Source organism: Scardinius erythrophthalmus (assembly GCF_964197995.2).
Source record: "Scardinius erythrophthalmus genome assembly, chromosome: 12".
NCBI lineage: Eukaryota > Metazoa > Chordata > Actinopteri > Cypriniformes > Leuciscidae > Scardinius > Scardinius erythrophthalmus.
This window is the reverse complement of record NC_138232.1, coordinates 21,795,009-21,815,927: the sequence shown is the minus strand read 5'-3', so window position 1 is coordinate 21,815,927 and position 20,919 is coordinate 21,795,009. Positions and strand designations below refer to the sequence as shown.

The following is a 20,919-nucleotide window of genomic DNA, read 5'->3' as shown; positions in this document are numbered from 1 at the left end:
CACCAGGCCCATCAAAACCTGCAAACACGGCTGCCGTTACCATTCTCCTTTAATCTAACTCCACTCCTCTTTTTAGTCCTCACTCTGTTTGTTTTTGGGGCTCAGCGATCTCTCTATTTCCCACCCATCACTATAGAAACCAGATACTGTATCTCAGCCAGGGCTATCCTGTGGAAACAGAGCTCACTTTCTCAGATAAATAAACGGTTACCGTGAGGCCGCGGGAGGATTGCAGGGAAAGGGAGATCAGGGAGGAGGCAGCGCAACAGGGTCAGGGAGCTGTGAAAAGCGGCAGGCGCGCTGATCCTTATCACACTCTCAAAATGCATCTGTGCCCCGGGAAGTAAACATCTCTACCAAACCTGACCGCAAGGAAAATAGATACCGTAGAGGTCATTTCCTAAAGAGTTGCTGTTTTTAATTGAGTTTGTTCATTTGATTGAACATGGCACACTTTATCAACATGACTACCACCTGAGAACTAGTTGTTGTTGTTTTTTATTTCTATAATATTATAGTATTTATTGATATTTTGAATTAGCTTTTTATTTTTCTATTTTCATTTTTTTTTTTTCATTTTTTATATACAGGTATATATTATAAATTATATTTTAGTGTATAATATAATAAATTATATTTTAGCTTTATTTTTATTTTGGTTTTAGTTTAAGTCAATTTTAACAACTTTAAATTATTTTATTTCAGTTAGTTTCCAGGCAAACAAATCTTTCTTCATCTAATATTTATATTTTATTTCAGCTTTATTTCATTTAATGAAAACCATTGATTGTTTTATAGTTTTAGTTAACAATAAAAAGACTTATATATAAATAATATATAAGCACTTACAACAAGTCCTCTGTGGGCATATTATTTAAACTGTAAAGTTTTTTTTGGGGTCATTTTAGTGTTGTATTTTGAATATAACTTTACACAGATAAGGTTACCAAACAATTTTCAAATATGAGTATTTACTCATAGGCAGTGTTGGGTGTAATTAATTACTAATTTAATTACTTTTCCCTTGAAAAAGTAAGGCTCTTCATTTTTCTGTAATTGAACGGAACTAATGCTAGAGACTGTGGTCTTTAGCATCAATGTTAGCGCGCCCGCCTCCCATGCCAGAGACACTGGCGCGAATCCCACTCGGGGCGGGTCGAGTAGGAGAGGTTATTGGTGCCGTGACCCGAATGGGAGTAAGGTTAGGGTTTGAATCCTGCTTGGAGCGGGTATATATAACAATAGTGGATTTAACATCAATATTTTATTTTAAAATGTATGTTTTTAATGTAACCTTCTCCCTTTTACACACTTTGGTCAGTTCAAGAATAATTTATGCAGTTGTAAGTTGTTTTTTTTTGGAAGTCTTTGGAAGTTTCGTGTCTATCCTTGTATTGTTCAACTGGTCGAGGTTGATATGGGATTTATAAAGTAATTCGTAATATATAATTCAACACTTTTTATAGAGGGTAATTAGTAGAGTAATCTAGCTAGTAATTAAGTACTTTTTTTAGAGTAACTTACCCAACACTGCGCCTAGGTCCCAGTCAACCATATTTTGGCATTCTTCAAAGAAATCAAGAGAAGTCAATACTTTTTTTTTTTTCGCTTCCATTTGATCTTGTACTAAACCCAGAATAATTCTTTAAGTACTGGTCTCACTTTGGATTAATCACTACAATTTACATGCAAAACAAACAAACGAACCAAACTCTGACATGAAGCAGACTCAGATCCACACCAAAGTCATCTTAAAACATATCTACATTCCATCTATAGAGGCTAAAAATAATGTTTTATGTTGCAGTGTGTTGTAACCTACCCGTTACACATATCAGCTAATAAAAATTCAGAGGAATGTTTGAAGCAGTCTCGTTGAGCTTACGGTTAGACACTCTCTCCTGCTGCTGGACTCCCTCCAGCCCTTAACACAGGAGGAAATAAATAAAAAGGGCCATCGGATTGATCATCCAAAACATGTCTTTTATCCCAAGCCAGAGCCCTGTCCACCGGACAGCATAACATATGGAGCCTCAGTGAAAATATCTGGAAAAGCTAAGATGAACTGAACTGGGTGCCCAGAGATATCTTCTGTGATTGGCAGCTGCCTGTGTCAGGAGCCCCACAGTCTGGTAGGAAAAGCATGACTGCTCTGGCCTTGTCTAACCACTGTCCTATTTTTTCACTGCAAGCAATGCATGGTGGTCTTTAAAAAAAAAAAACAATAATCAGCAGTTGAGAATGACCTCTTCACAATTTCATTTCCAGCCAGAAATAGTACCTTGGAGTATCATGTCATAACACAAACATACTTAAGTGATTTAAACCTCAATTTCCTTATCAGCAAAAAATAAATAAAAAAATGATTGGTCTTGGTTTATTTGCTTTTCCACATTTTAATGAAGAACAATAATATAAGTGGTTGTGCTTGAGCAAAAGTGAGTTTATCACCCCACGTCAGATTCCTTCTCACATTTCTCTATTTCATCAAACATTATGTTGTATATTTAGAACGGTGTTGGGAAAGTTACTTTGGAACTATTGCTCAAGCTGGAAGCTGAAGGCAATTCAGGCAGCTGAAATAGCAGTTAGTTACATTTCAATTTACAAACGACATTAAATCAATTTGCTAATTTATATTTTGCTAATATATTTTATGTAATTTAGCAAAAAAAAAATATAATATTATCTAATTATCTAAAATATTGTTTAGATGAAAATGTTAAATGTTTATGGGAACAGTACTAATATTCATACGAGTCATAACTTAGTATTTTGATATGAGGCAAAAACACCTTATTTTAAATATCCACTGTAACTGAAAATGTATTTTTATCTGTGCATAACCGTACGAGATAACCCCCAGTTGCAATTTTTATTTTTTCATAAATCAATATACAGATGGCAACAGTGACAGTCCATAAGAGCAGTCCATCATGAAAATGAATGCTTAAATTCATAAAAATATAGCAAAATATGCAGAGCAAGCAGAACACAATAGCTAAATGATTTTTTTTGTGTGTTATTCAGAATATCATTAGAAATATTCCAATCATTTCCATTCCAATCATAAATTCTATAGTGCATGAAAACCTTTTTCTGGAATTAAAATTTAATGAGAATAGACCTTGATCTATGAAATGAGCTCAACAAAATGAATCTATTATTGATTATGAAAATTAATCTTTTTTGAGTTGAACACATACATACAGGCAGAAACCAGGAAATAGTAAGATAGTCATGGCTGCACTTTTTATAGGACCTTTCCAGCTGCTCAATAGCATGGACATTCATTTTGAATGAAATATAGAGCATTTTCTTTAACGACATTCTGTGTTTTTGCACATTATTTTAAGTAGGTCCATGCAAGTCCATGCGCTCATTGATTTGCAATTCAGTGCAATATAGCATTTTTCCATGGAAATATTCTATAGTCTTATTTAGGATCATCATACACATGCTTTGAAAGCAAAGTCCAATATCTGCACCATACTTCCACCACCATGTTTGTGTTTGTACTGTACATGGCAAACTCATTACCACATTTTCCTATTACTTTCTCACAGCCTGGTGTTCAAGGAGGTCAGGGGGCAGATGCACTTTCGGCCTTTTTCACAGACTTTGGGAATCCTGGATTAAGTAGGATCAAGTCTGGTTAATTCAGATGACCTGGCAAACCTCCGCTCTTTAACTGGCAGTCTGGTTATTTCGTTATTAAATTGTGCTCATTAACATTCCTAAAAATACATCTATTGAAATTCATAAAAAAATCGCCATATCGAATACCTATATATTTATATACTTTATTGTATTTTAAGTTTCCAGCTAAAAGATCACTAGTGGCAGTAAAACAACAACAAATTGTGAAAAAATAAGCTCAAATAAGCTCGAATAAGCCATATGTATGAATTTTCTGATGTAGTAAACTTGCTCAGTAGCTCACCTAATACAGCATTGTACTTGCAATGTGGAGTGAGTGCAAGTCCTGTGAAAAAAGACTTGTGGAAGCATGCTAAAATGGCAAAATTCAAAACAAAACAAAAATCTCACATTTGTTGACTACCAGTTAGGTTTAGGGTATGTGGTACATTATTTTCAAACCTTCTAGTACTATTCACTGGACATTTCATTCCCAAACTGCCACGATATGTACCACAGCAGCATTATAAAATGGTTCCAGCTTCACGGATAAAGTCGGATTAAACTGAACAAGCTTTTAGTGCCTCTAACTGGACTTTTCTCTTTGAAATTGTCACGGAACATGCAAAAAGCAATGTAATAATATCATTTTTCAAAAATGTTGCCACGGGCAGGTTTTTCCAAAGCCTGTGTTGGTATTTTATGTAGTATTGGCCTGAATACTTTGTCCAAAAAAACAGATTCTTTCTGTTTGCTGGGATTTTCTTAAATCTTATCTAAACTAACCCATCAACCTTGTTTTAGCATTCTGATGCCAGTACATACATTCATAGTGTCGAGTATTAATCTAAGTCAATACCCTAAAGCCATGGCTCTGTGTATAGTTGAATCTTGAACAAGCCTCTGCAGATCCAAACCACGAACAGTTACGAATCAAAACATGGTCATGTTCAAGTACCACAGTTTGGGTAAATAAAGACAAATTCGCTTTAAATGAGGCAAGAAGAGCTCGGTTTACCTCAAACCAAGACTCACCATCTCACAAAAGAGGGTCAGCAGGCTTTTGGCTCCTTACCTCTGTAGAAATGCAAATAGAGTTATCTAATTTATCAAACGTTCACAGTGCCGACATCTTCCAGTCTCCCCTGCACTATCTCAATATTTGCCAGAGCACCTTATAAAACCTGTCATTAGTTAGTGTTCACCTTAAATCCTGTAGTATATTTACACTACTACATCCTTCAGAACATACTTCATAACTTTCCTCTGAGGTAGGGCAAAAGCTCTGCTGGGGTGTGTGAGGGGGTCCGGGACAAAGTGCATAGTTAAACACACGTAATTTCATACAGCCATTAATCACAGAGAGGCGGTTGCCGCGGGAACTGCTGCCTCGGGGACGATGCGCTCATGCTCACCACTGGTGGTCCTGTCGACAGACCTACCGGACTCATCGAACCTCAAGTGCCAGGGGTCGCACCTCAGGTGGTAACCCAGAAACAAGGAGCGAGAGAGATGCGGATCTGTTTTTTCATTGATGTTGTTTCTGCACCGAGAGGAAGTAGTCTGCGGGCAATGCTGTACGCTGCCAGCTCTGCGCTGTTCTACGACTAAATTGAACTTAATCTATACATACAAACATTATAAGTTCGTTTGGTCCTCTAGTTTCAGTGGACATGCTATGTTTAAAAAAAGTGCTGATATTTCTGTTGTCTGTATTTGAAGCATTCATAGAGGCCGTCAGTTATGAAATATTGCTTTTGGAACTATTTTCATTAGTCAAGCAAAATTAACTGGCTATATGTTGTGCTCAATATTCACTTACAATTAGTTTATAGAACTACCGTAAGTCTGAAAAATATTATATGGAACTGATATTGTAGAAATAATACATAAACACTGTACATGCACCCTTCCAGTTTTTTTTATTTTGTTTTATCTCATTTTTTAAAAATGTATTTCCAAACTTCAAAAGTAATATTATTATTTGTACAAAATAACAGCACTGTACCCGGGCTCTTGAGACCTCAAATGTTAAAATAAATATTTAAATAAATAAGTAAACAGAATTTCAACTAAACATGGGGTTTAATTGAATCATATAGTTGCATTATGAACTGTGCCAGAGTATATGTTTTTTTTAAAACGTCACACTTGAACTGTGCCACATTAGAACAAGCCCTTCTCTCTCTATCTTTCTCTGCTCATTTCCTTTTTGTCTTCACTGTATGTTTGGTTTGGCTAAGAATCCAGCCCAAACACTTGCCCTCCACCCTAAGCGGAGGTCATCAATTCAGAACCTATACCCGGGCAACGGTGTTTAAGAGAATACATGTCAGGAGAAACGGTCGTGCCGAGCAGTGCACATGGTATGTGTCAGTGTTTCTGCACTGTTTACAGCTCTGTTTATGATCTGTGTTAACAGTGTACTGACACTTTAACTGGCTTCAAAACAGCCGCCAGCACGAGGGCCATGAATCTAGAGCGGCAGCAGACCTGCGTTTCACCTCATAAGGAAAGAGTAGGGAATACCTCTGTCATCTATGCAGTTGTTTGTTTAAAAAAAAAAAAGGATTTCTATTTTTTATTTCTATTTTTTGCTCTCATTCCTGTTCTCTTTTCTATTATGCTTTATGTTTTGTTTTTAAAGTTGATTAAGAGATCCCAATGAGTAAAATAATAATGGTTCTAGTTTCACGTTACATTATCACGATTTCCACTAAACATTTAGCCTATGCAGCACAACTGTTTTCAACATTGATGATAAAGTTAAAGTAAGACTCTCGGCTAATCTACGTCTACCTATAGGTATACAACGCCTATCACAGCATTCCTATAAGGCCCATTCAGTGTTATTAGCAGCTTTATCACGTTGCTCAGGAGCTAATTACCCTCCTCCATACCCAGCTCCTCCTCTCGTCCTGTCAGACCTTGGCCTTCTGATATTCCTCTTTGAATCAGAATAATTTTAACATTCATTTATTTAATGTTAAAGGGGGGGGTGAAACACTCATTTTCAGTCAATCTCATGTCAATCTTGAGTACCTATAGAGTAGTACTGCATCCTTCATATCTCCAAAAAGTCTTTAGTTTTATTATATTTATAAAGAAAGATAGGCAGTTCCGAGTCTTTCCGGAAAAAAACGAGCGGCTGGGGGCGTGCCGTGTGGGCTGTGCTTACGCGCCGATAGCTAACAACACACAGACATTTGAAGCAGACAAGCAGTTTTACTCACCGCCTGCGGTTCCAACGCACGACCGTGAACCTTTATCATTGGGACTGCTCCATCCTTAAGTATTAGACGATCTGCAAATCCGGCGTCGAACTGGGCTTTGTTTATAAAACAATCATCGTCGAAATGCAGGGAACAAACAGTCTTGCACAACTCCGTTGATGCTCTGGAAAAACAAACTCCATCCACTGGTCCCTTAACGCCGGGTTCTTTGGGAATCTGTGCAGGGTTGTCTTGCCCTGGCAACTAAAAACCCACTTCTTTGGTGACACTGACTTCCCTAAAGCCGAGCACAGCGCTGTGATGATGGGCGAACTGCTTTCGCTCTCTCGCTCTGGTCTACGGTTGCGCGGGCGCCCGCGCTCTTCCGATAGAAGTGCCCTTAGGACCCATATAAGGAAATTCCGCCCCATCTGACGTCACACATGCCCATACTCGAAAAAAACTTTTCGAAACTTGTGACAAACCGGAAGGAGCATTTTTGGCACAGAAATACTCCTTCAAACGTACAATTTAATTTTTGAAACTTTGTCCATGTTTAGCATGGGAATCCAACTCTTTATCAGTGTAAAAAACTCAGTATGCATGAAATAGCATTTCACCCCCCTTTAAATTATTAAACATTCAATTATTGAGCATTAATGATATCTGCTGTACATTTATGTTGGTTCTGTTCTGTTTACCCTATGTTATTCCTGCTCTCCCTGCTCTTATCTATGCTAGGCTGCATTGATGCGCAGGGAGTTCGCGCCCCGAACAGAACCATACCGCCAATCCAAACTGTTCACTAATTGTCAATCATCTTTAACGATAGTGGTCCTGACAGGAATAAAAAATGTTACTTGAGCATCATATTAGAATGATTTCTGAAGGACCATTTGACACTGATGACTGGAGTAATGTCTGCTGAAAATTATTTTTCAAAATCCTGTATTTGCTGATACAGGAATAAATTACATTTGAAAATATATTAAAATAGTCAAGTTACAGCCCCAAAACTTTTTAATAGTTGTGTATATATTTTCAGGCTAATAAAATTGTATTTGTCAAACAGAACATGAGCAGATGAACAGGCACATTCTCTTTGCTAAATTTACAGTATACACAAGAATTTGGTTTTACACATAGAGGTACAGATGTTTGTCATAAGCTCGTCACTCTGACTCTATTCAACTGTTTCATCCCTGACTGTAATCTTAGCAGTACATTCTCCTGGCAGACTAAATGGAAAATATCCGGCTGATGTTTATTCTGGCAGAGTGTGGTGACAGAGCTGAGGAACTCTTTCTTGTGTGTACATGTTACCTGTTAGAAACTGTCATTGATTTTTGAGTGACAGTTCTATTGTGACAGAGTGTGAAGTATATATATATATATATATATATATATATATATATATATATATATATATATATATATATATGATGTAATACAAACTAAATAAGTAAAAAATAATTACTTTAAAAAACAACTGCCAGTAAATGTGTAATAAAATAATTCACAATAACGATGAAACAAAATGTTGCAGTCTCCGTCTGTAAAAAGTAAAACTAAGAATTGCTTTGTGCCAAACAGAACAATTTCTCAATTGCTCACAATCATCTGTCTCACTGAATCTTCATAACATCCCTCATTTATTCCTGTGCTTTGCCAAACCACAGCTGAGAGAGGCTGACACAAGCTTTCACTATGGAATAAAAGGCTCAATTAATTCATTTAGTTGTTTCTTCGCCTCGAGGGCCAGACATCAATAGGCGAGCAGACAATCCTCTTCTGTGCCTTCTATAAACAATGCCGGCTGGCGCTGACAGAGGAAACAGGTATCAACAAGGGTGAGTCTGAACAGCACTGCAGCACTGTGATTTAAGAGAGGTGTTAATGCCATCAAGAGTGAAGTCAACTGTGTCTTACCCTAAAGGCTCACGCAGAAACAGCCAATAAATTACACAATTGTATGATATATGAGAGAGCTATCCTTCTAGTGCTAAAATTCACAGCCAATGAGCAGGTCTGTGAACTTGTAAAAATAAGCTAGAAATGAATAAGACACACCTAAGACAAAGACATGCAATGGTTGCACTTATGTTATTGAATGAATACTGTAAAAAGGTGGTTATGTTGGGAAGTGGCCTATAGCGGTTAGGACATATTTCCCACATGTGTGATGCTCAAGCAGGCACTGCAAGGTATTCTCCATCCTATTCTCATCTCCTCACCTAAAAATATAAATCTGGAAAAAAGACCAAAATTGATAATCCAAAAAAAATGTTGAGGTTACCAATACTTCAATTTTACTAAAGTCACCACGAAATGACAATTCTTATTTTTTATGGAATATTGCAGTATTTATTATAAATGACTTCATGCACATCAATATATTTTCTAAATGAATGTACCCTCATAAGGGGACCTATTATGCCCTTTTTCAAAGTCTGCATTTTGTTTTAGGGATCTACTAGAATATATTTTCATGCTTGAATGCTCAAATACACATTCTTTTTTTTATAAATTTTTAAAATATATTTTACATTATTCCATTATTCCAGCACCTCTCTTTCCAGTCTGTCTGTAACAGTCTGACCAATCTCTGTGAAGCCCCTCCGGACCAGTGTGTTGTGATTGGTCAACTGCTTCAAGCTTGTTTCGGATATGTCAAAGCCTTTACCACAACCGCAAGTTTCAACACACTACTAACGCAACTCAACCAAACCTCACCCCTTTTTGGTGTGTGTGTTGGGTGGAAATTATTTAAATGAGGAATATTGTGAACATGATGACACAGCGACGTAGTATAATACTTCACTGAAACCATAAATAGACATCATACCATCATGGAGGAGATAACAGATCTGAGATCCTGTTTTCTCTGAGACAGCGGCGCCTGTGCGCTCTACCCTTTCCCCATATATTTGTGGGGGAAAGACAGGCTGCATATTGGCCTTCTGCTCTTCTCTCCTATCACCGGGCCCTGGCCTGGAGCGGCTGTGAATGGTGCCGGCTCCTGGATACTGCAAATGATTAATTCTCTGAACACCGCAGACTGTTTCTTGACCTCCTGGTATCTGTCAACAATGGTATTGACCGTGTCGTTTAATAAGGCAGAAGGTGAGATCTGGGCATCCAGAAGCAAAGTCTTATCTCTTTCCTTGATCCCTATGAGGTTGAGCCATAGGTGCCTCCCTGTAACCACCATTGTAATCACAGCCATTAAGTGGCTGATAGTGCAGACCGTCTGCTTAGCCACATGGAGGACAAGATCTGTTGCCCTGTGAAGCTCTTTAACTGCCTCCGAGGGTAATGGCCATGATCCAATTCTTTAAGCAGGTCAGCCTGGTAGGCCTGCAAGACCACCATGGTATGTAGGGACACACCAGCCTTACCCACAAAGGCCGAAGTGGCCCTACAAGGCTTGGTGGGTAAGGCGTGTTTCCTCCACGACGAAGCACTTGAGAGGTAGAGTGCAAGCGTCTCTTCCACCCTGGGCACCGCCCCAAACCAGAGCTCTCGCATACAAACACCGTAGAGTATGTTGAGGGGGCCTGCGTATGCACTCACGCAGTACGGATTCCTCTAAGACCTAGACTCCACAGTGTGAAGGTCAGGGAGGAACAAAGATGGTGGTGTGGAGGTTGCTCTTGGCTAGATGTAAGGTAGCGGTCATCAAGTTCGGCCTTGTGACCTGTCTCTTTTCAGCAGGCCACTCCAATTTCAACTTGGCCAGAGCGCGAGTAAAAACCTCGAGTAGCTTCTTGCCTGTCTGTCTGCATCCAACTTCTCAGTTCCTCATTCTCATCGAAATCCTCAAGAAATCGTAGAGCGAGCTTCAAGATCCAGAATGGGGTCCGCAGAGTCTGTGGACAGGGTGAGAAAAAGGGCTCGATTGCCTGTCTTACGCTCCTTGTCTGCCAACTCTACCTGTGAGCCCATTGACTGAAGTCACCGAAGTCGCCGAGGTGCCTTGGCTGCCATGGGACACGAGTCACAGGGTGCAGAGGCTTGGCTCTCTTCTTTTTCAAAGAGAGCAGGACCGGAGCTTGGGGAGATAGAACTTGTCAAAATGATCACACATATCCTGTACTTTTTTCCTGGCATGGTGGAATCTAACTCCTACCTTTGTCAAACGCATACACAAGGCAGCAAACACACACTCAAACACGCAGCTTCTGAAGACAAACAAGCTGGCAACATGCTTATATGGCGTCTATTTATGGTGTCATGGATGTACTAGGCTATGTCGCTGTGTTGTGCTTCAGACACGGCTCACCGAAGCATTCCCACAGCGTTAAGCCATGACGCGTGTTGAGTTACACTGGAAAGGAAACAGTACTTACTGATATAGAGAATAACTCCCTTTGGAGTGGACTTTGTGCTTTGTAACTTTGCAGACCTTTTTCATTCCCAAACAGCAATATTATGAACTAAAGATGTAAATGTAAAAAAAAAACACAATAGGAAATTTAATCAAAATAACTTCCCCTTCTCTTGCAACAATATTTCTCCTCTTCTCTTCTCTGCTGACATGTTTACTGGCGCAAAGGTGGGACAAACTCACATGAGATCACAGCAGATGCAAACCACAATGAACCAATGATCCAATCAAATCCCTCCCAACATTTTTTCTTGTTTGAGAAGCCGTTTCATTCCTCACAATAGGGAAGAAAAGACTATTGCAACTTTTGCTTCATGCAGACTTTAATTTTTTTTAAATAATTTTAATGAATAAAAATGTTATAATATATATATATATATATATATATATATATATATATATATATATATATATACATACATACAGTATATTACTTATATTAAACAATCCGAGTTGGAATCATTTACTCTGTGTGAACACTATCAGACTTCTAGACAGGAGACACTATGTTTGTGTTGTGAGAGTCAGCCAATTTATCCTCAGCTGGTTCCCGTCAGTGATGTGGAGACTGCTTTATTTCTGTATCACACTAACAATGCAGACAATGAAGGATGACATTCCCCATGTTCCTAAGAAACAACTTTGAATCTGTGAAGTGATAACATGAACCTGCCTGAAATTATAAAATGTAGTCATAATAAGTCATGATAAGTTGTAGAGTGTGTAGGAGAAGACGTTTGGAGGAGAAGCAACCCAGCTTCCACCAAAACACTCAAAAGAACTCGTCTTCATCTTGAAACTTTCACATTCTCCTTCTTTCAGAAACAAGCTCAAGGTTTCCTCTTCATGGGTCTTGTAATGGGAATCTGTGTTCCATTATGTATCAGACAAGTAATATCAAACAAAAGCCTCAAAAATGAATGTTGTGCCTTAGGGAGGCAGAGAAAATCCACTGAGATGCCAATATAAAGTCTTAACCATGCCGTTTTGTCTTGTATATGAGTGTGTTCTATGCAGTGATAATTTTAAAAATGTTGTCCATTTTCATACCATATGTTTGTGGGATTAAGCAGTGGCAATTTTGTTCCACACACAGCAAACAAAAGAAAAAACTCAGTTGTTTGGTTCATGACTCTGAATCTCTGAATGACCTTGATTTTATTTACTTCACATTTTGTTATCAGTTTTGTGTTATAAATGTCTTTTCTGACAAACTGTAAGGCTTATGTATGATTCCCCAATCTTTAAATCTCAGAAATACAAACCAAGCTGTGTTAAAAATACAACCAAAAATAAACAAATAAATAAATAATCCAAAACACACCCTGGATGGATGGCCATTCCATTGCAGATTCCAATTAATACTATAAGGTTATTCAACATGTATACAATTGGATATTAAAGCGGGAAGTGAAAAATAACTTTTTAAAAGTCATAAACATAACATGATTAAATCAAATATCTGTAAAAAAAAGTGTGTCGGATCACTGCTGATCTTATACACAATCGGTGAGTATTATCAGGTGTTCATAATTAAACAATCAACAAATTCCAACTGAACTCCATCATAAAATAACAGCAATAGAAATAACACATCAGATACAATGCTCCTCAGAGTTGGAATTGAGTCATGAAAAAAATACTTTAAATGCCAGCTTAGCAGGCTTCAACTCTTGAAACAATTCTCTGTTCGTGAGCCGATGGTTCTGCCTGAGATACAGTACTTCTATCCTGTTGATATACACTTTCATACATTGGCCTGCAGCTGTCAATGTGTCCTTGCATTAAAAGCCATGATCATTGTATTTTTAAAAAAATGTTTAAGTGCTCCGACCACAGATGTACTTGTGGTAAGATGGGAAGACAGAAATTTGGACATTGTTAAACATTGTCAAACTGATGAATAAATTGTTTTGACTCCCATTTATAATCAGCCATGGTGTCCAGTTCCCTCAAAACTTGACAATTACCAGCAATCTAAAGCTAAATCCTAGAAAATGACATCAGATATACTTAATAGTATTCTCTCACAAACTGGGCACAAGTGAACATCCAAATGGCACTGCCCTTGAATTCACTCTAATTTGAAATTAAAACTATCCACTAGTACAAAGAGAAGCAGCATTATCATATTTTTACACATACCATCCTGTGTGCGTGTGATATGTGTGCTAACCCTTATGTTTCTGAGCCCGTGTGTGTGCGTGTGGTGGCGTCTAGGTAAACGAGATGCAGATGGCTGGTTTGGGCCTTGTGCGCTGCAGCCTGGCAGGCATCAGGTTGAGTTTGCTGCAGAGTGTTCGGCTCTAGAGCCAGGCTCTCTTCTGGAAATATACTCACCCCCCTACAGCAGAGCCTCAGCGTGGGCTTTCCGCCAGCACTGATCTCGCCAGGAGGTCTGGGCCTTCTCAAAAACACACAGCCTGCCTGCCCCACAGCAAGTTCAATGCACCCTTATATCTCTGGTTCTCCTGAAGAGGCTGGGCTTGTGCATCATAGTCTTGACTCCAAATTCTCAAAAAAAAAAAAAAGAACATTGTTTTTGATCACCGTTCCTGTCAAAAAAGCTGGCAGCCGGTGTGGAGTAACATGAAAGAGCTAATGAGCTTTCTCACTTGCTAGTGGAAAACATTCATGGTCATTGTTACAATCACAAACAGGTGGTTCAGAACTTCTAGGTGTTTGCTGTATTTTTGTTTGATGCATTTGCAGTGGATGAATACACTTTTCAAAATTCCTCCACAAGAATCATGCGCATGTTCACCTGCGCTTTACCAAACAAGCCAGACACCGGTAAACACTGATAAGTGTTCTGGGATATGCGGTCACTGGTTAGAGAAATGAACTGCTACATGTGTATGATGGTAATTCATCCCCTTTGAACAGTAGTGAGGTACAACAGTGATGCAGCAGAGCAAAGTGCAAAAGTTCTGTCAGGTTTCTCATCTCACGTCTCACCCTATTTTGCTTGATAGGTGGGACTATTTGATCCATCGGCAGCTTTGAAGATTAGAGATGTTGATTTATAAAAGTCATGTGGCAGCTAAAACATTAACTAGAGCCTTTTACTTTTACTGGCATAGACAAAAACACAAAGACAAAGATTACTGATGGCTGATTGTCTAAGAAATCTGACAAACATTTAACACCCTGTATCACTGAACTAAAGGAATTATATATTTAAATCCATTTTTAAAAAGTTGTTTATTAAATACAAGCTTTAATTTGAGCTTTTGTTAAAAGTTTCACCCAAAAAATGAAAATTGTGTCATAATTTACATTACATTTGTCATTACAAACTTACAGTTTTGTCCATACAATGAAAGTCAATGGGGTCCAAAACTTTCAAGCACCTTACAGCTTTAGCGATTTAAACCAAGTCTGATTCCAAACCATATATGTTGATGTGTCATTGACAATGAACATCAATGGAACTTGCATGTCACCTGACTTATCATAATAGTACAACCACCAGTGAGGTTTGATGCTATTGACATGTTGCCATATTTGATTTGGGCATACATGAGTTGATCAATGATTTGATTTGACTTGAGAGTAAATCCCTACTTAGGGATCGTTTGCCCCAAAATCATTTACTCACTCTCATGTCATTCCAAACCCGATTTTCGTTCATTTTCAAAATACGTGTTTGAGCTTCCATTTACCATATCCATTGTGTTCTATGTGCGTCAATCAATTTTTATATGCTAAATGCAGAGTTAAATTAAGTCTATTCATCATATAAAGCTATCATGTCTCTTCAGAGTACTTGGATTAAACTGCTCAATACATATGGATTTGGTTTACAATCTCTTTATGAACTTTTTGAAGCATCAAAGTTTTGGTGGAATGGACACTCAATGGAGGGACCGAAATCTCTTACATTCATTAAATATGTTTCATTTGTGTTTTGAAGAAGAAAAAAAGCATTATGGGTTTGGAATGACATGAGGGTGAGTAAATGATGACGGAATTTTCGTTTTTGCGTGAACTAACCCTTTATGTTTCTGGCTTTTCAACATATGAAGTGTATTAAACCACTGGAGTTGTATGGGTTGCTTTTATGCTACCTTTATGTCCATTTTGGAACTTAAAACTTTTGGACCCCATTGACTTTGAACACACTAATTGTATGGACAAAAGCAACTGAGACATTCTTCAAACATCTTCTTTTGTTTTCCGCAGAAGAAAGAAAATCATACAAGTTTGTAACAACTTGAGGATGAGTAAATGATGACAGAATTGAACTTTTTGAGTGAACTATTCCTTCACATTTGAGAAGACCAAATTGAGAGTACTTTGTTTCCTCTAAAACGTGAATAAAATGTCTTTGGAGATTAGCCTGATGGGTCCACCTAATTCATGCCTTCAGCACATCAACCTGCACTGCCAGTCAAGAATTTCAGAATCAGGCCCAAGAGAGCTTTAAACCACTTCCAAGTGTGTAGTTAATGTTAAAGGAGATCATGTGGTAACTATGTGAGAGAAATCTGTTCAAACTGGCAGAGTCATGTTGTGGTTTGGCATGTGTTAGAGATGCTAGGAGGTTAAACTTAACTTTGTGACAGAGAAACAAGCACATGCGGGAAATACAAGAGAAACGATTTGTATCCTGACAGCGATATGCTTTACTTCCAACAATAGAGGACAGAGAAACATCCCTCATTCGTCTAAAACCAGTCTGAGATAAAACACGAACTCTTCTGTCATCAAGATTTGATTGATTTTACAACATTAACACTGTTATTTTCCAGTTTACTGTGAAGCTGCTTTGAAACAATCTGTATAGTGTAAAGACTATACATAAATATGACTTGATTTGAAAATGATTTGTATGTAATGTAATAATAATTTGAATGATTTTTCCCAAGCATGAAGTGGCATTCCTATTTCACAGAATGGCCGCCTTCTCTTTATTTTGTATTCTTGACAGGCTTCAGACTATGGCTCAATGCATTAAGGAATTATGCTTCTCAATGGCATTAGCTGATCAATACGCTAAGGCCACATTAACGGGGCACTCAGGGGGTTACACGGCTCCTTTTCCAATCAGTTAAGTGCAGTTTAAGTGAAACCTAGGTCTCTTTGCAGTCCTAGTTATTGATCGCTATCTATTAAACACTCTCTCTCAACACTTTAAAACCTCCCTCATGTTCTCAAATCATTCTATCCAATATCTATATTCTTATGATATTTAGCAAATGGAATTCATAGCATCCCGGTTCAGCTCGAGCTTCTTTCCTTTCAGTAAGGGTTCAATCTAGTACATGAACATATTAGGACCAACAAAGAGAGTTACACTGAAATAATTCCCAGAATGCTGGAATGTTTATCCTACATACAGTAGTGATGAAAGAGGACCAAACCCTCAGTCAGATCATTTACAACATACGTTCCATATTTAGGCTTGGGTTATGAATGAGAGGTTGCCATAGTGTTTCTATAGGTGTTTGATTGCATTTTGCCCTCACTCGCACACAAAGGTTTTCCCTTGGGCTCTGCCCTCGCTCAGAGGTGTCACACGGCTCTTTCTTCTCCTGTTTAAGCTCTGTTTGCTTTAACGTTGCCCACCCCTTCACTCCTCTCTTTTCACTTCTTCACTCCTTTTCATTCTCTTGCACTCTCTTTTCATTTCGGCACTGGATCTGATGGCACTGCGCTCAGGAAAAACACAGCCGAGGAATGTTCGGCAAAAGCGTCGGCTCGCTGACAGCAAGATGGATGCTGTGAGTGACGATCTTTTGTGCCCCATGCAAGACACACTCATGAACGCCCGGTAAAAATAAAGTGTCAAGGATACAGGGGAGCAATTCATGTCTCCTGTGTGACAGTGGCATCTAAACTGGTTTGTTTACAGTTATAGTGCATAGATGCATAGGGCTTACTTAGAGAGATAAGAATAAGAACAAGCTCTTCTCTTAAGATGAGTCAAAACAGTCATTGAAAAATTCAAATTTTGCTTCCGAAATGTGTGATTAATGATAGATGATGATTATCAGGCTCGTTTCATTATGATTCAGATTATGCAGGACCAGGCATTATTTGCATGTCGACTTGACAGTGCACCCTCAATCCATACAGACTGCTTAAGTCATTCTGATATTGAACTGAATTTTTAAGTTTTCACATTGACAGAAAATCAGCAATGAAAGCTGTATCTGCTAAAGACATAGACTCATTAAATAGATGTAATGTATTCAAATAGTATTATTCTTCATCGTGTTTTAAGATGCAGACAGTTTTATCCAATGAGGTATAGCTTTTTTTCTTCCATATATTCTATTTAACAGTATAGGCAAAGTAAAAACACTGAAATACAAGAAGGGCATTGTCAGTATTAATCCTATTTTATTAGAAGGGATGTTTTAATCTACAGGTATTATGCATCTGCTGGACCCATATGCACTTTTAATAACCCAGAGAGTTATCTTATCCTTCAAGCTGCTGATAAAGAGATTGATTTAAAGGGGCTTCAGCTTGGTGTAGGCCAGCTTAAGAGTGGCCAAACAATTCAGGGCAAATTATGACTTTTAATTTAGTTAATAAATGATGTTCTTCGTTTATTAAACTAAGCATTATGGTTTAATTTCTTTATTTTTGTGGCCTTAGCAATAGGATAAATATCCATATTCCCCAGCTAGTTTCTCATACAATGGTAATGTGTATTACAAATATCTGTGAATACAAAATATATTTTTACAAATGCTTAAAAAAATATCAGTAAAAACACTCGGTAGCCTTTAAGAAGGTTATAATATGTTCAATTTAAGGAACTAATATGTATATTTTTGGTACCATTTAGATAGGCAATACTAATATGCACTCATTAGGTAAAAGGTGTAGCTTTTGAAAGGCCGTTCCAGTGATAGTTTTTGTACTTTTTTTTTTTTTTATTCCTGAGAGTGAATAATATTAATATGTAAATAAATAGTTAGGAACCTAACCAGCGCTGCTGATATAACTCAATTCGATAGTTTGTAGCCTTTTATCTGTATTTTGTTTGTGATATAACTCGAAATAAAATCATTTAATTTAAGCCTAACTTGAAAGTGATCTTCTGGATATGTCTGAAAATGTATTTTAATGACAGTGATAAAAGTGAGTGCACGGGCCAAAACATGAGGCGGCTCATTGGCAGACTTTTATCACATTGCTCTTTAGACGACAAAATGCTGTTTGTTTTTAAGACACCTGTTCACCTTTTTTCTTTTTCTTTTTTCTTTTTTACAAATTGATTTTTTTCCATTATGCGTGTTGATGCCGGATATACGATTTTCTTCTCCTAAACTAATAATAAACACTGGATATTATTTAAACATTATTATTATTTAAACTGTATTGAAATATCTTGTTTGTAATGCTTATAATACAAACATTAAAACGCATCTTAACAAGCTATAGCCTACTGGACAACTGACAAACTTGTCTTTTTTCCTCCTTTTTTCTTCTTTTTTAAATAAATATATATATTTAACGCATTATTTTATTTTCCGTATAGTGTAAGCGAACTTAAGTTTCCAAAATTCCCATTTGTTTTATTTTAGAATAAACTTTTATTTAATAGTAGCCTAAATAAAACAGACTGCAAAAGCAGACCTTATAATGAAGTTGAACATTCAGTAATTATTTTCCAACATTTATTCAAACCTCAAGATGTTCGATGCCGCGAGGTTAATAAAAATCGGCTATAAGATCATGATAGCCTGTAATAATTTATATTCGTTTAACTCAGGACTGACAACAGTATCTTCAAACCATTATTTCAAGTCTTGTAAAAATGAGAGATTTTGATTATCTTCCTTCCTCAAAATCATCGCGCTTTCTCCATAAATCTGTCGCCTATATTATTATATAGCTAGGCTACTGTAATGGTCCTGAAAGATCCATTCACTAGATGCGAAATGCTTGAATTTCAAAAAGAATACACCCGCACTTTTCACTGGGCAGTCATGGCTGGTTTCGAACTCATCTCAAACAAATTGTACGTGCGACGAAAGATCAACGATTTATCTTTGGTGATTATGTTCTCGCCGTAGGCGCTTTCCAGAGATGCTCAGAAATAAAGAGTTGGACCTACCGACACATTCGTTGGCTTCTCTGGCGGTTGCGCGCTGCCAGGGTCGGTCATAGTGAAACGGTTTGCATCTGTCACACTCTGGTCCGGCTGTATTGTGCTTGCACTCGCACACTAGGTTTCCATCCCGGTCTTTGACGCACCGTGACGCGTGTCCATTACACTTACATCTGCCTCCGACCTGCAGGTCTGACACGGCGTAAAAATAGGAATCTCTGGCCAGCTCCGAGTCATCCTCATTTTCGTCTCCGAAAGTGTGCAGTCGGCTGAAAGTAACCTTAATGTCAGTGGCAGTCACCCAGTCCTGAAGTACTGGTGAATTGTCAAAGTCGTGCGCGGAAGGTCGCCCGTCCAGGGTGCTGAACGCGATCAAGCCGCCAGAGAGTGGGTGCATGTCGGTGTGAGAATCTGTGCAGATAGCCTCTTGCTCGTTTTGCTTAGTGATCGTGGCTTTGCTGGGCTTGTTGAACATCTTTCTACACTGGGTCGAGTAATACTGGAAAGGCACCCAGGACTTGCCGTAGTCCATCGATTTAAAGATACCCATAGACTCTGGTCGGGGTGAGCAGAACTGCAAACTCACGTAGGTCACTTCGAATTTCTTGTTTAGGGATAATGTTAAAGTGACGTTTTGAGGATACTGGATGTAATTGTCCGACTGCCAGCAGGTGAGATTATGAGGATTGTTCAGGTCGGTTAGGTAAGCAGGTGGGTGATATTTCTTCGGGTCCGACGCCTCGCACGTGTGGCAGTTTCTGTGCCTTTCATCCCCTTTCTCAGTCACCACACAGTACCGACTCGGTGTTTTGCCGCAGGTGCTGGACGCGCGCACTTCCTTCCCGAACGCCGCGTTCACGAAATCGGGGATGCATCTTCTGGGGTGACCGTTCTCGTCGTAACACGGATCCGGTGGGGAGGTCTGAGCGGCGAACATGCTCATGCCGTATCCGCCGACAGTCCCGCTGACCACACAGTAGAGAGTCACCAAAGTGACCAAAGCATCCGAGACCCTCAACATCATCACGCACCTTCCTCAGTCTCTCTGAGCTGAAACACAGCCGTGTCCTAATGAGAAGATGCGTTCTCTGTTTGCAGATGTAACGGGGGGAAATCAGTTGACAATCTGAGCGAGATCAATCCACAGCCGCTATGACACCACGATCAAACCGGTGCCAAATAACAAACTAATGTGAATCTGAATCTGAATTTGAATCTGACTCCAACACATGGGCAAACTCCTGGATACCTTATCTAAACCACTGCGGAAAATCCGGCAATATTTAGCCTACACTTTCGCAATTAAAGAAAATCGCAGTGGAAATCTCCACACAGTTTCAATGTACCTCCGTCAAACAGTTCAGCAAAAGCAGAAAGTCACAAAGCAATCTGAGTTCGTGCTGGCTCTCTTTTTCCTGGAGTAATGGACTCGCGCTTTCACTTGTCTGGTTCTTGAATCTCCGTGCATGTAGAGGATATAAGAAGATCCCGTTAGTTTGAGCTCTAGTGAGATAGGAGACACTCACGTTGCCCCGCTCTCTCTCTCTCTCTCTCTCTCTCTCTCTCTCTCTCTCTCTCTCTCTCTCTCTCTCTCTCTCTCTCTCTGCTCT

At 38.6% G+C, this 20,919-nt stretch overlaps 1 protein-coding gene across 2 annotated transcripts in view; it reads right to left on the bottom strand.

Moving 5' to 3' along the window:
- The window catches only part of ntn1a (netrin 1a), a 69,868-nt gene extending 48,949 nt beyond the window's left edge, over positions 1-20,919 (bottom strand). Inside the window, exon 1 of one of the 2 annotated variants that reach the window (XM_081381761.1) lies at positions 19,316-20,919. In XM_081381761.1, the coding sequence (XP_081237887.1) occupies positions 19,316-20,333 (1,018 nt within the window). In that variant the 5' untranslated portion in view covers positions 20,334-20,919. The remainder of the gene's footprint in view (positions 1-19,315) is intronic. The other variant, XM_081381760.1, reaches the window with a different exon arrangement.